A 16449-nucleotide genomic window follows, 5' to 3' on the forward strand; every position below is an offset into this window, starting at 1 on the left:
AACCAGGAGAACTTTATGCACAGCAACAACCACAGTGTGTGAGAGTTTTTTCTGGTAGACTTAGATTTTTGTAATAACACAAGAACTTCTTACCAAAAAAAAAAAAAAAAAAAATCCCAATGGAGGATCTCAAGGCAAAATGCCTGCCACACTCAGAGAGAGAAATATGGAAGTCACTCACATATTGTAGCAGATCATGTTTGTGTATGTGTATGTGTTTGTGTATCATGTTCTGATTTGTTATACGATTTCTTTCATTTATCTTAGTCTGACTACATAGCATGACTATAGTGAAAATATACTCAATAGGAAAGTATATGTAGAATCTATACAGAATTGTATGCAGTCGTGGGGAGGGAGGGGGGTAGTGGGGGGTAGGTGGGGGGGATAAAATCACAATTGTATGGCAGTGATTGTTAAACATTACAAAATAAAAAAATAAAAAAAAAATAAATTTAGCTCCTTCTTTGGCGCTGTAAACGTCAGAAGTATTTCTGAGCCTGTTAAAAAAGGCAAAGCGTGTTTTTGTGTTTACTCTTTCGTTCTCATTTTAAAAATAATCTTTTGATATCCTGAGTCCTCAATTCATCAAGTTTAAAATACCTTTAAGTTGCGAACTGAGGTGTCAGAATTAGTCTATTTAATTTTTTGAATTTATTAATGGATGTTAATTAATAACTTGGGATTTTTTATTTATGTTTTGAATAAATGAATTGAATACACAATAACAGTGGTTAGCATTAAAATTATATTGTGTTTGCACAATTTTGTGACAAAAAAAAAAGTAAAGATAACCTGGGGCAGAGGGATTATATAATTCAAGACCCAGTATAAAATTGATAAAGTATTTAATTTTTTTTTTTTTACTTGGCAGCACTTCAGAAGGCAGGAAGAAATCCATCCCAAAAGACGATTGATAAGTACTGGACTCCTCAAACTGCTAAGCTGAATTTTGATGATTTTTGTGCAATTTTAAAAAAGGAAAAACCTACTTCAAAGTCAGAACTATTAAAAGCATTTAAGAAAATAGATGTAAATAATGATGGTTATATTTTACATACTGACCTTTATAAAATTCTTACAAAGGTAAGCCCTGTGAAATCATTTTTTTCCCTAATCTATTTCAGGAGAAATGAGTCAGATAGGCCCATTTCTGCTATAGAAAATTTTTGAACTTCAGCTTTGTCGACCATTTGCATCCATATCAGAGCTAACTGCACTGGAGTGGTAAGAGAAATGAATCACACAGATGTTGTTCTAAAGTGCTTGGGTATCCTTCTGAGTGAAAGGTGTTTTGTAACTGAAAGCTGAAGTAGTCGCTCGGGCCCAGGTTGCACTTTCCTTTGTGCCTCTGAGTAAGTCTTTGCTGCGCAGCTGCTCCGTACATCAGTGATCGATCCATGTGGGAAGGAGAAACAGCGTATGTATAAATTGGAACAAGAAGTCATTTTGTTCTTGGCTGTAGCATTAGGAAGTAACATTACTCTAGGAACAATGCTGTATTTTATTTGATCTATAATATTCTATTGCAATTTGTAAACGGAAATTGAACACAAGTGCAGAGATTTGATAGTGTTACCAAGTAAGTGATAACACAAAATGACTTTTGTACTTGGCGATTGTCTGCTAAGTGGCTCCTACCCTTTGACACACATCAGTTTCCAAATTTTTTCATTGCTGTTCTTTTCCTGGCTAGTTATAAAAATATTGTTCTTTTAAACTAAAAAAATTGTAGACATTTTGAAATCTAATTTGTTTTTACAGAGAGGTGAGAAAATGACGCCAGAGGAAATAAATGCTATAATGAACTTGGCTGATATAAACGTTGATGGCAAACTTGACTACATTAAGGTACAGGTTAAAGAAGCTTATGTATATGTAAACTTGCAGTGTTGGTGAGGAAAGAATATTGTGATAGGTTAGGTGTCCTTTGAAAGTTTGTAACAATCTGCTATGTATTGTTAATCAATTTATTTTAAGTTGAACATGTCTTCAGCTTCAGGTTGTTTTATATCATATTCTGGTACAATAATTGTATTTTTTTAAAAATGTAACAAGAGTTCTAGAAACCTATAAAAACTTATAAGAAATGCAGCTTCTCAAGAAAATAAAACCATAAAAATTATTTAGAACAAACCTGAGTCTGCACATGTCTTATAAAAAATAATAAATCACCTCTCAGGGTGCACCACATTTTATTTTCACTCAGTGTGACCTCCTCATTGAATCACGGCTGCATTTCACCAGGTCACTTGAGAGCGGTCAATCTGATCCAAGAAAATAAAACGAGTAACTCAGTTCCATTGAAAATGTCTTCCATCTATCCGTCTGTGTCCCTTACCTACTAATGCACAGTTCTCCCTCCCCTTCCTAAATGTCTGATTGGACATTTTGCCCACTGGATTATTTTTTTGTTTTCTATAGTTTTGTAAATTATATGTGGCAACCAATGAGCAGTGTCTCAAGACTGCATTAGAAAAGCTGGAAATTGATAGTAAAATGAGGCTTCAGCAATTAGGAAGTCACCTGGAAGGATCTCCTGAGAGTGGCATATCTCCACTATCAAAACTGTCGCCAAGAATCCCAAGGAATATTGATCAGGAAACCATGCTCAATAGAGGTATATTTACTTTTATGGCTAATAATTTTTCTGCTAAAGAGAAAAATTTCAACTTCAAATACATTATTTTAAATCAGTAATTCCCAATCAAACTTGAACGAGATTCTTTGTTATTGCTACCATTTATAGATATTTTTAGCCATAATCAAAATTCCATGAAAGTTAAGTTTATGATAGAACTCAGTTAAGGTTGCAGTATTTTCTCTAGGAGAGAATATCTGATTATATCTGATTACAAAATATCTGATTACAAAGTGACAGTCGAACGAAAGGCATACATTAATATTATAAAAATATCCATTAAGAAAAGTTGTGTAGGCAGCTATATAATTGCTGAGCAAGTCCCTTAGCCTATCTGTGGCTCAGTTTCTACATCTGTAAAATAAGGAGTTGTCCAGTATGGCCTCTAAGGTCCTTTCCAGTCCAATCCATGATGTTGTGACTCCAACTTTAAGACAGTAATTACATAATTATTGCCTTATTTTCCATAGGGAATACACAGAGAGGATTATTCAAGTGGGTCATTTATATTATTTGTGCATTAGAAACGAGATTTGTATTGATAACCATTCAAGAATATGGTGAAAGAACAGAATTTAACAGTTATTGACAATGTGTTCTAGGTGACGGCCGGAATTCTACTCTACAATTACCAGCTCGAAAGCACAAATCATCTGTTTCTTTCAGTATCAGCATGAGTACTAACAACTGTGGAAATTCAAAGCTACTTGAGCCAAACTCAATAAAGGTATGGTATTTTAAATCAGAAATTTGGAGATCATTTTTTGCATTTTAACAATTTTCAGTTTTTATGGTATTTTAGTGAGATCTGCAAATTAATTCTTTGACATTTTTTGTAGAGGCATCAACACTTGCACTCTATATTTAAAACAGTTTTTCTGGTTTTAAAGTAGAAATGGTAAGTAATATTTTGATGAGAATTTTAAGGGTAATGTGATTTATTTTGTGTTGTTTTACCTAATTATCTAAATAAATACATCATTAACCCTAAAATATTTAATTTTATTTAGCCAGTAATTTATCTAAGTCCTTTCTTTTAAATAAGTCACTCATTCAATATCAGTTCCTTTGGGAAAAAGACAACGAAGTCACTTTGCTAAGTCAATATTTGTAGAGTGTTAATATTGATCTTTTTCCTTTGTTTTCCCTTTCTTGACTCAACCTTTACTAGTTTTCTTTCAACAGAAAATAATAGCTACAGAAATATAAAACATTAACTGGAAACTGCTAGGATACATTAAAAATGTGCACCTTGAGACCTCTGTTAAAGGGGAAAAATGGTTATGACCACATAGTATAACTGCTGTTAGAAAACTGAACTGATTGTTCTCATGAGCTACATTTTGTTTCAAATAACAACTCTGTATTTGTTATTGAACTCTGAAGTCCTTTATATCTTTAAATTGCTAGACAGTGACATTTGTTCTATATTAAAATTTTAAAACATGATCTCCAAGGAATTGTTTTCAGTCTGTTTAGGAATCCATACCCCCAAGCCATTTTGTGTGCATGTTCACCATGTTCACACATAATATTTAGTGTCCAGCAGTGTGACTTTCCACCACTGGAGCTTTCTTCTGTTTCCCAAATATGAAATGTTAAAAAAAAAATTCCAAATGCTGTCAAAGATGATCTGTGTCTGATGACCAAATTTGTAACTAGTCACAGTACAGAAATAAAAAAAACTGTAAATACCAGTAAGAATTTTCTTTCCGTATCATCTTGTCGTCTCCAAAATTCCTCGGTTCACACTATTGAAAAGAGGAATTTACCTTGGTTTAAACCCAATTTACCTTGGGTTGAAACCCAATGTTCATAACCGTTATTTACAATTATTATCCTAAAACTACAGTTAAAAGAGACTTTTGGGTCTGTTTTGCAATGACATGATTGAGGCTGTAATACTAAAATCCTGCAAGGACTTCCTCTAATCACATCGTCCTCATAGAGAGCAGGAATAACCAAGATGACACTAGATTTGACAACATTGCAGCTTGTCCTGTGGTGAAGCCACCTATACTCATTCATCAAATTACTGTATTTATTACACTGTTTGAATCATTGTGGGGAAATACCAAAGAAATAGAAGTCATGATGCCAGTCTTCACTGAGTGATTGTTTAGAGGGATGGAAAACATAGAAATGATAAGACCTTACCCTTCCCACCCCAGATCAAATGAATGTGGTTTAGAGTTGTAAGAATGAACTTTTAAAAAAAACTTTTTTCTTAATTTATTTGTTTTCAGTTTTGTACAATAACTTCCATAAGTCTTAAATTTTCTCCCTCTCCCTCTCCACTCCCTCCCTCCCCTAGATAGCATGTAATCATATATGGGTGCTACATATACATTCTTATTAAACACATTTTCATATTAGTCATGTTGCATAAAAGAATTAAAACGAATGGGAGAAACCATGAGGAAAAACTCAAGCAAAACAAAAAATAACACAACAGAAAATATTCTGCTTTCCAATTCCATAGTTCTCTCTGGATGTGGATGGCATTTTGCCTCTAGAGTCCTTTGGGAATATTTTATGTCCTTGCCTTCCTGCGAAGGGCTAAGTGTACCAGGAAAATTCCTCACACACTGGGATTGTTACTGTATACAATGATCTCCTGGGTCTGCTCCTTTCACTCCACATCAGTTCATATGAGTCCTTCCAGGCCTCTCTGAAGTCTTCCTGTTCATTATTTCTTATATCACAATAGTATTCCATTACATTCATATACCACAACTTGTTCAGACATTCCCCAATTGATGGACATCCCCTCAGTTTCCGTTCTTGGCCACCACAAAGAGAGGTACGTTGCCTCTTAATGCTGTTTTACTGTATGGTGTAAATCCAAGTGATTTAACATCTTTGGATTAGTCCTTTGGCTTTTTCAACTGAAACCCATGAACTGACTTTTCAGCTAGACAGTACTTTCAGTGTAAGCCATAGAGTCATCACAGATTGGAGTTGTGATTCTTTCAGGTCTGGTTTCCTGTAAAGCTTTCATGGCAGGTCGTTATGACACCTTCAGTTGAAGACCTTCAGTGTCAGGAAAGCACTGTATGCCAAGGCAGCCCAATTTGGTTTTTGATAACTCTCAAGTGCTAGGAATATCTTACTTATGTTGAGAAGAACCCCGTTGTTCGTAATTCTCACTCTGGAGTCCAGCAGAAGTCTCATCTTTCTACATGACTCTGAATATGTGAAGGCAAATCTCTAGGCTAACTCTCTCCGCATCCTCTGGCTTCCTGCCTTCCCAGTACTGTCAGGTTTGCCCCACTCCAGAAATGGATTCCAGATGTGTTGTAACCAAGTAAGAGCACAAGAGAACCATCTCTTTCTCCATGGACCTTCTGCTTCTGCTCCTGTGGTCTCTGAACACATTAGCTTTGCTGGATATTCCCACCGCCCAGCAGTGTGCTTCCTGGGGCTTTTTCGACTTTAAGTACTCTGTGTTTGTACTTCTCCTATCCAACATTGTGCAGTTTTTTTCTTTTACCCAAGGAGAGGAATTGTTTTCTATTTACTTTTCCTTTTTTAGAGTCAACCCATTTTTCCACCTTTCAGGATCGATTTTAGATCTTGACTTTTTCATCTGCATGCTAATTGTCTTTTCTAGCCTTGTGTGTAGTGCAGTGGAAAGGAAGGAATACTGGATTTGAAGCAAGGGGATCTGTAGTCAGGTCCTGCCCCTAAGAGCTCTGTGGAAGATGCCCTGGAGAGGGAGAAGCTTTTAGTCAGGGATGCCTGTAAGGAGGCCATTGCAGCATCCAGGCCTGAGCCAGGTTGTTGGCCTTGGAGTAGAGAGGAGGAGTGCAAGACATACTGTCAGGGAAGGTTCCAGATTTGGCGATGGACATGCCAAGGGGGTGACTTCAAGGTGACAAACCTGAGTAACTGGACATTGTCCTCCTCAGAAATGGAGATTTAGGGAAAGGGATGAATTTGGGGGAGAAAGAAATGAGTTCTGTTTAGGACAGATTAAGTTGGAGATGCTTCTGTGATATCTAGTTTAAAATGCCTGTAGGTGCCCTGGAGCGTGTCTGGAGCTCAGAGACTGAGATAATGGACCGAGACCTTAAAGGACCTTTGGAAGTCATTGAGTCCAACTCCCTCATCTGCCAGATGAGGAAACTGAAGCAGAGAGAAATTAAGCGATTTGCCCAAAATCCAGGAGTCTTTGGCAGTATTTGAACTCCAGTCATCCACAAGTCTATCCCTCTGCTTTCCCTCCTGGGAGAGAGGCTAGCCCTAGCTAGATAGGTGTGGAAGTGATTTGCCCGTGGAAGCTAACGAGAGTATGGAGAGAGAGATGTCCTGTAAAGATATCAGGCCCAGCTCCCTTTCTGTTCACACACATTTCCCAAGGTTAGCAAAGTTCCTTGAGGCAAGAATAGATGTATTTTAAAGTTTACCTCTCTGTAGGCCAACTGAACCCTGACCTAAGTTCAGAGACAAAGAGCCACGACTCAAGCAGTTGGGGAACAAAAGCAAGTAATTGTAAATAGGGTCAACCAGAAAATGATACAGGATCAGCCTTAGTCTTCTCAGTGGTTTAAAAGGAACAGAGAGAATCTGGAGAGCGATTGTCCAGAGAAGCGCAGCCGGGAAGTTGAACATGGACAGGATGAGCATGCTGGTTATTGTAGAGATTCCTACCGTGTAGGGTGGGGCTTCTGTGACCAGGGAAGGTGGGGAAAACAGGAGGTGTAGATAAAAGATGCAGAAGCCATGCACATGGTGCCTGTGTCTGATCTGGGCTGTACACCTGTGCAGGTCACACTTCTGGGACTCTTGTCCTTCCTGGACCATGCCAGAGAAGGTGCAGCCAGCCTTGAGGGCATCCTCAGCCCTTTCGATAGTGTACAACTGTGAGAGCAGCTCCAGGGCCAGCCTCCTGCTTCTCCTAGCATCATAGGTGGCAGGCTGCAGACTGCTTCCATCCATCACTTCTGTTTCTCTTGCCCTCTGGGCCACTGGCTGTTGGGATTCCCCTGAGACCATGACATTGATTGCCTGTCTCACTATAGTACACAATGATCTCTTACTTACCCTTTAGATACATACATCCAAACTGATATAGTAAAGGCCACTGGCGTTCCTCTGTGTGCCTACAGGCTTTCCTTGTCTGCACATGGTATTCGCCATTATTTCAGGAAGATTCCCAAAAGATGTGGGGGTCCAGCAGTGCTAGTTTTTGTGGTGACCTTGTGGGCTGTGGGCTGTATTTGGCAGAATTTCTCTCATTCAAAAATGTGGCATTCGGGCTTCCGGCCTCCAGTCCCTCTGTCTCTCTCCCCTTCCATCTCTTTGTTTCTCTATGTCTCTCTTCATCTGTATTTTCCCTTTCTTTTTCTGGCTCTCTGTCTGTACTTCTCTGTCTTTATCTCTCCCTGTTTTAAGGATCATTATCCTTGATAGAGAAGACGAAAGCAAAGTCACGCTTTCTCCCTGTCCTTACTGGCTTTTTCTTTCTTCTCCCCAACTTCCCCAAGTCCTCTTGGTTGTTGTCAGCATTTTTCACCAGCCTCGATTCGTTCTGGGCCTTAGTCTTCCTGACAACCATGTGACTTTGTGCCGGGTTTTGTTTTGTGTTTTTTTTTATTTCTCATTAGTTATATCTGAGCCTGGCCCTTTAAAGTCTGACATAAGTGGAGAGCTCTCTATGTAGCTATATCCATGTTGATAAATATTTTATTCTTTTATTTCTTATCAGGTTAACCTGTGCCTGAAAAGTCAGAATTATTTTATTTATAGCCTTTTCCTTCTCTCAAAATGGCTTTCCCATTAGTTACAGATCATGGGTCCACATAAGGCTAGTCCCAGTATAATCCTCCTGGTTTGTTTTTAACCATTGAGACTCAGAAAGATGAAAGAACTTGAGTATATAAGTGCTTGGGTATCAACTACATCACATTAAACTTTCTGGAGGCATGAAGGCCATGGATTGACACAGAGATCAGTCAGTCAACCTGCCTTCACTCAGCACTTACTCTGTAGCAGGCCTGTGCTAAGCACTGGACATACAGAGACAAGAGTGGGGATGGACCAGTAAGGGATCATGGTGTCTGTGACTTAGCACTGGAAAGGGCCCCCAGCATCCAGATGCAAGGCCGAGGCTTGCTGGTTTGTCCAGAGTCACACAGTCAGTAAATAGAAGAGTGGGCTGGGAACCTTGGTCCTGTGACCCAAATCCAGTGATCTTTCAGCTATGCAGAGTAAGATGGGGCACTGAGGAGCAGTGCCTGTCTTCTTGTTCACTCATCTTTCAGTCGTGTCTGACCCTTTGTGACCCATTTGGGGTTTTCTTGGCAGAAATACTGGGGCGGTGTGCCATTTCCTTCTCCAGCTCATTTTACAGATAAACTGGGTCAAGGTGAAGTGACTTTCCCAAGGTCACCCAGCTAACAAGTGTCTGAGGCTGGATTTGAGCTCAGGAATAGGAGTCTTCCTGACTCCAGGTCTGATGCTCTGTGCACTATGGCGCCCCCTAGCGCCCAGTAACTATCTTAAGGTAGAGCATTATTTGATTTTAATGTTATTCATGTTTCGATTCTCTGTAGCTTTCCCATAAACTTCATTAATTCTGAAATGTTTGATCCTCCTGCACTTCTGACCCAAGTTCTCATTGCACTTCTTTTCCTTCTCACTGCTCTTTTTTATTAGCTCCAAACTTTTTGACCCTTTTTGTGCCTTTATGTTTACAAGGAAAAGGATTTTTTAAATTTAATTATTTGTTTTCAGTTTTCAGCAGTCACTTCCATGTCTTAAATTTTCTCTCCCTCCCTCCCCCTACTTCTTGAGACAGCTTGCAGTCTTATATGGGTTCTACACATACATTCTTATTAAACACATTTTCACATTAGTTATGTTGCATAGAAGAATTAAAATGAGTGGGAGAAACTATGAGAAAAACCAAACCAAAACAAAAGATAACGCAAGAGAAAATAGTCTGCTGCGTTCTGCGATCCAGTTCCACAGTTCTTTTTCTGGAAGTGGATGACATTTTGCCTCAGGAGTTTTTGGGGAATGTTTTATGTCCTCGCATTGCTGTGAAGGACCAAGTCTATCAGAAACAGTCCTTGCACCCTGTGGCTGTTACTATGTGTAATGTTATCCTGGTTCTGCTCACATCGTTCAGTATCACTTCATAGAAGTCTTTCCAGGCTTTTCTGAAGTCCTCCTGCTCATCATTTCTTATAGTACAACAGTATTCCACTGCATTCATATTCCACAACTTGTTCAGCCGTTCCTCACTTGGTAGGTGTCCCCTCATTTTCCAGTTCTGGGCCTCTACAAAGAGAGCTGCTATAAATATTTTTGTACATGTGGGACCTTTTCCCATTTTTATGATCTCCTGGGGATTCAGCCCTAGAAGTGATATTGCTGGGTCAAAGGGTATGCACATTTTTGTAGCCCTTTGGGCATAATAAGGAAAAAGATGTTTAAAACATCATCTGAGTAATTTAATTAAGAGAATGTATTATTTTATGTTTGTAGTATATTTTAAAATGTTTTATTAGTTCTCTTTATAACGTCTGTTTTACTAGTGAGGAAATTGGGATAAAAGAGAAGTGAATTCCATAGAACCAAACAATTCTTGAGTTGGAAGCAAGCTCAGAGGATATCTGGTCCAACTTACTCCCAGTGCATGAAGCCTGTCTTTCACAAACCCTAACAAATGATCATAATAGTCAATATTTTCAGAGTATTCTGAAATATATTTGAACGTCAAATAGATTCACAAGAATATTTTATTATATAATAACTTTACAAATGATTTCTCTCTTATTCCTTTCAAGAATCCAAATTTTATACCTGTTTTAAAGCCCACCACAACGTCCAGCCAGTGTAGGCATGTAATAAATACTTGTTGATTGATTCAGACAGAGGAAGAAAGTGGCTTTTCTGAGTGGCAGAGCAGGGTGCAGACCAGATTATTAGACCAATTGATTGATCAGTTGATTGATCCAGCATTTATTAAGCATGTACTTGGAGCAAGCCACCATGCTAAGCATGGGGGACAGCAGGCAGGAGAACAAGGTAGTCTCTCCTTTCCAGGAGCTTACCCTCCAATGGGATAGGTCATGTAATGGGGAGGTGGAAAGGAGACGGAGGGAGCCAGGGGTAATCATTACAAAGATCATTATGCCCTCAGTTAAGGAGAATGGGCAAGGCCCAGCCCTCTTGGTGTAGGCCACATTCATGGAGACCTCCTAGCTCATAGTGTGGTGCCCTTGGCTCTTCCTCCAAACCCAGACACCCTCCCTGCTGTGCATGGGCAGCCCTTCCCTCATTGAAGTTCAGTTGGATGAGTCCCAAGCTTCTGTCAACATTGTTCTAGACCCAGAGAAAGGAGTTAATTAAGATAAAAAGCTACTGGTACTGAACTAACCCAGGAACTGTATCCTGTAGAGACCACATTGTGTTTGTCCTCATCCTAATGGATCTGTTCAATATGATTTCTAGAGCAATCTCAGCATTAGCCGTTTTATTTCTAGTATAAGAAAATGAACATAAAATTTGTTTCCCATTGATATTCTTGGGGATGGGAGAAGTTTTGGTGGGTTCCCAGGCATCTGGCCGGGTGGGGGTGGGGGTGAGGGAACCTGCAGTGATGAAGATGTAGAAAAACTTAGTAATTCAGGACAGGCCAATGTGGGGGTCGGGGAGCCATGAGAACACCTGCAGAGCAGAAATTTGATCTCAGAGCCCTTGGACTTATTAGCAGGTGGAATTCTTTTGTGAATAGGGCAATTGAGAATTTTGGTACTGGAATCTTTTGCTTGCCAAATAGGTTAAAGAGTATGCTAATTTTCCCAGTTTGAAGTCATAGAATCAGAGAACTTTGAGCTGGGAGGGACCTTAGTATAGCTATCCTGTCCCTTGCACTTAGATATAACGAAGCTGATGCCCAGTGAGGTTAATTGAGTTGTAAAGGGCACATGTGGAGCTCTCTGGTGGAGCCCGGACCTCCTGACTCCCAAGCTGCTTCTCCATACTGTGCCTGAGCTTTATGAAGAAGCATGTCTAGCTGTTTTCTTTCTCTTTTTAAAATTCACAGCCATTTCAGGACTCACACACAGCTTCTGACTGTGCGTATGGGATGGATTCCCTTCTTAAATCTGGGGTGTACATTAATGCGTCTAGTCCTTGTTTCAGGCCCCTCACTTTTCTGATCATTGCAGGAAATTTGATTTCCAGAAGAGCAATCTTTTTTACTAACATTAAAAAAAGTATTCTCACTGATACCTTTAGACATATTGATCATTTAAAATGTCAAGTTTTTGTAATTTGTTCTTTTGAAGTTGCCTTTTAAATTATGAGCAATAACATTTGTTTTTTATAAACAGTAGCACAGTGGTTCTTTTTAGGTCTACATAATTCAACTGATTTGATAGTGTATAGCACCACCTTATGCCCTCTCTAAGGAAAAGCAAGCTACTGGTTTTTTCTTCCATTTTGATTAAAAAAACCTGCTTGATATATAAATTTCTTACTGTTAACAGTGAGACAAAAAAGTTCTGTTCAACCTCATCCTAATTTACTTGCTGTAACATTCTGGCTCATTGTTTGATCCAGAATTAGACTTCATTATTCTCATTTCAGTTGAAATAGGCAATAAAATTATGAGTATTATGTAGAATTATACATTCTGTATAGAGTTATACAAACTATACAATTTGAGGCTCAAAAATGAACTTGCATATTTTAATTTTTCTTTGGATCATTTAATTTATTCCTTAGTTTTATCTTATTGCAAAGATACTGAAGCCTGACTAGATATTAACACTCCAGCGTCAGCACCCACCTCAGTGGCCGCTGAGACTGTGGCCACAGCAGAGATTCTTTTCGTCAGGATGCTGCCGTCTAATCAAACCAGCCTTGGGATTCTTTTGAAATGTGCTTGATATTCCTCTTCCCCTTCTCTTCTTCCATTCTAAAATTGCAGCCCTTTTCCACCCTTCTCAGACAGCACTAATTCAAGCTTCCTGTTAGACTCCACAGATTTGGCTGCATTACTCAGCCAAATACTCAGCAGCATTGTCCTGTGTATCCCTCTCCTCCCCAAGACCCATCCCTCTTAGCAAAAACAAAACCAGCAAAACTAACTACCCTCTGAAAAAGTCTGACATCCCAGGCAGTCTTCCACACCCATAGCTACAAATATTATGTCATTCTGTCTTCACAACAACCCTAGATATAGGGTTCCCTTCTTTTACAGAGACAGAGGTAGAGTGACTTGCCTAGGTTCACACAGCTAGGAAGGGGCAAAGGCTGAATTGGAGTTCCAGTCTGGCTCCAGGCCCAGCATGCTGTGCCCTCTGATGCTACCCCCAGTGGCCAGAGTCCCCTTCTTCTAAAAGAGGTGCGGGGAAGAGGAAGGAATTCTTAACCTTTCATCTGAATTCAGAGTTCAGAAAAGAATCTTATTTCCGTAGGATCAAAGTCAGGTCTGACATTTGGATGGGGCTTTAAAGTTTACATAGCACTTTCTATACATTTTTTCATTTGTTCCTTCTAATACCCAGAGTTAAGAACATCGGGTGTGGTGGTCCTTACTTTATAGATGATGAGGCTGAGACTTTGGGAGGTGAATGACTTTGCCACGGTCACACTGCCTTTTAAGCAGTAGAACAATAATTATAAACCAGGGCTTTGGACTGCAGGTCACTCTTAAAATTAAACAAGCTTATTCACAGGCCACCCCAAATCAAAGTTTGCAGAGGAAATTTTCCCTATAGTCTGTTGTCTCCAAAAATACCCCAAGCACATTGAAAAGCTCCTTCTTTCTTGGAACCCTGAACAGAAATGCAACTGCCTTGAAAGTCTTTTATACTTTCAGACTTTTCCATTGTATCCATCAGTTGTGTTGATTTTTTTTTCCTTTCTAAAAAACACTTTCTGTTATATGAGAGAGTTCTTTAGAAGGGAAGAGAGAAGGCTACTTGGGATAACCATGGTGATGTAAGAAACAGCATATATCATTAAAATGTATTTTTTTAAGTAACCATAGCCATTATCTTAGCACAGGACCTGTACTGGCTACTAAATGTAGCTTTGCTAAGGTAGACTGTTGGAGAGATCCTAGTCCCTAGCTTTCTTTGGCCTCAGTTTCTTCCTTTGGGTTTGATAGGTTTGGCAGCTCTTTCACTAGCAGCTCAACAAGATTTTCTGTTGGCTCAGACCTGTGGTTTTTTCTGCGTTAGGAAACTATCTCCTGATAGACGTCTGCAGTTCTTCCGTTTACAGCCTGAGTTGCCTTGCACCAAAGTTGTCTTCTCTGACCCTCTCAGTTCATGGATGAGGAATGTGGGCCCATTTAGGTTAAGTCACTGTCCCAAGGCCACACGGGTGGGAAGCATCAGGGTTGGGACACTCCGAAGCGTATTTGGGACAACACTGGACCAGCATCCAAGTGTGGAGGTTCCATGGTCCTTGATGGAGAATGTAGCTCATTGGAATAAGTATTACAAATCTTTTCAATTTTTGTTTTGTTTATTGTCTTCTCAGCATTGTTGTCCTCCATCATCCTTCTTTATAGTATTTTACAAACAAGTTTATATTCTGATGTAGTATTCCCTATGGTAGCTATCAGTCTCTGATTGGCATGTAAAGATGCGTGTTAAATAAGGTGCTTTTTTGGGCTCCTTGTTGTGTCGGTGAATTTTTATTGGTTAAGCTGCTAGATGAAATTCTCATAAGCCATGTCAATATAATTTCTATTTTCTATGTCCCATCTTTGATTGTCAGTTACTGGCTTAAACAGCTCAGGGTTAAGTTGCTTCAATTGTATTGGATGCCTTTTTCTCATTATTTTTCTTTTCTCCCACATTAAATATGGTCTTAGCCCTGATGGATCTAAAGCGGATCTGTAGATAGATGGCCAACTCCCACATCAATAACAAGTCTTTTCCAGTCTGTTAAAATATTATCAGTTCCATTATTTGTGGTGTTACTTGGTGTTTGTCTTATCCAGTCTGTCATGTTTTTTTTTTCAGCACTTTGATAATATAAAGGCACAAGGTTTCATTGTAATCTGAAGGTCTTTGTCTTCTCCCCTTCCCTTTTTCCTGAACCAAGATTTTCCCTCTACTTCTGGCCACCTTCACCTTTTCCCACCATTGCATTGGCGTCTCCAAGTTTCAGACTGCATGTTGAATTCACTGATATTCCAGTGATTCATCAAGGCGGAGTGGTGACCCTGAGTTCTTGAAAGCTCTGCCAGCAGAGCATACATTCTTAATAGGTCATTCCATGCTGGAAAGTCTTCAAGTTTTGCCCCAGCAACAGATCCAGTCTTTTTTTCTGAGAACTGATCTCACTAAATCTGGAGAGGCGCATCCCTGTCACCTGAGGATGAGTCTGCTTGGCCTTGGCCCTGAGTTCTCCACAGCACCTTTCTGCTTCGATTAGTGATGGTAGCAGACGGGGTGAAAAACATCAATAAACCCTCATTGGACTGTTGGCACCATAAATGTGAGATCTTGTTCAATGACCAAGATGTGGATGTGTTGTTGGAGCAGCTGAATTATATCATTCTTGGCATTTTGTTCTTTTGGTTTTTAATTCAGTTTTATTTTCAGCTCTAAACTCTTTCCTTCCCACTTCCCTTTTGTCCCCATTGAGAAAGCAAGAAAAACAAAACCTGTTACAAACATATGTAATTAAGCAAAACAAATTCCCACAGTTGGGGGGGCACTGTATACATACATGTGTACACATATGTACATATATGTGGGTGTGGATGTGCCTCACTCTGCACTCTGAGTCCATCCTCTATGCACAGGTGAGTAGCGTGGACCATTTGGGTTTTTTTTCTATAAATGAAACCAGAAGTGACTTGTGAAAGGATAGTTCCCAGGTGCTTTTTGGGAAGGCAAAGAAAGCTGTTGGTGGAGTGGGTGTCATCCTACACTCACAGGTCACAAAAACGCTCTTTCATGGGCTGCTGAGTTCTCAATATTCCTTTATTAGGGTGTATTTGAAAGTAATCGTAGGTTTATGCAGCAGTGTCAGTCATTGTAGATGAAGTCATAGAGAAGTTCTTTGAAAAACTTGATAAGCCCCTCCACATTAAAACCACATGGAATAATACATAATGTCAAGAACAACCCCTTAGTATCTGGCTGCAATTTAAAAAAAAAATCTCGAATGCTGATTAAAATGTGATTTAGATTCAGGAATTGAAATAGGCTATAAGAAATCATCTTCTTTTTGTGTGTAAGCCTCATGTGCCTGCTGAAAATGCTTAGTATCAAATGACAAATTATCTGAAATTACTTATGGGAGACTTAGCTAGGAAATGTTTTGGGAAGAACATTCAGGATCCAATAGATATTAGCAGTCCTGCTGTCTGTTCCCCTCACCTCAGAAAAAGTGGCCAAGCTTTGCGCAGCTGAGAGGGTTTTAGACTCCTGAGGAGGGTTTCATAGAGGGTACCTTAGGAGGAAGCTGGCGACATCTCCTCTTTGGTAGGGGTCTGCAGTCCAGGAGAATGGTCATGCGACATTTGTATTTACTTGAGTTGTCCATTACTCACAAGTGCCCTGCTTCCTTGATTAGAAACTCTGACTTTCTTTTATCTGCCCGTATCTCCCCTTCCTAAATCGACTCCTGATTCTCATCAGTCTCCAGTCCTTTCACTTGGTCCCTTCCTCAGGCCGTTGTGCCACCTCTGACTTCGCTTTCCCCTTTTTAATCTCTACCCCATAGTCAGCCATTTCAACTCTACTCTGCCCTCTGCTTTTAAATCTCTCCCCCTTTGTCCTTTCGCCACTCATCCCTGACCCCATTTCAGTCCTGGGTTATTC

The 16449-nt window shown here is 39.6% G+C and overlaps 1 protein-coding gene across 6 annotated transcripts in view; it reads left to right on the forward strand.

The window, feature by feature from the left end:
- Nucleotides 1–16449, forward strand: part of EFCAB7 (EF-hand calcium binding domain 7) — a 52388-nt gene that overhangs the window by 13255 nt on the left and 22684 nt on the right. For 4 of the 6 annotated variants that reach the window (XM_072649718.1, XM_072649721.1, XM_072649720.1 and 1 more), the window contains exons 3-6: nt 875–1086; nt 1765–1851; nt 2425–2620; nt 3244–3368. In XM_072649718.1, the coding sequence (XP_072505819.1) occupies nt 875–1086; nt 1765–1851; nt 2425–2620; nt 3244–3368 (620 nt within the window). Of the gene's footprint in view, nt 1–874; nt 1852–2424; nt 2621–3243; nt 3369–16449 lie in introns of those variants that run through there. The other 2 variants (XM_072649722.1, XM_072649724.1) reach the window with 2 other exon arrangements.

The sequence above is a fragment of the Notamacropus eugenii genome, chromosome 2 (genome assembly GCF_028372415.1).
Source record: "Notamacropus eugenii isolate mMacEug1 chromosome 2, mMacEug1.pri_v2, whole genome shotgun sequence".
NCBI classification, from domain to species: Eukaryota; Metazoa; Chordata; class Mammalia; order Diprotodontia; family Macropodidae; genus Notamacropus; species Notamacropus eugenii.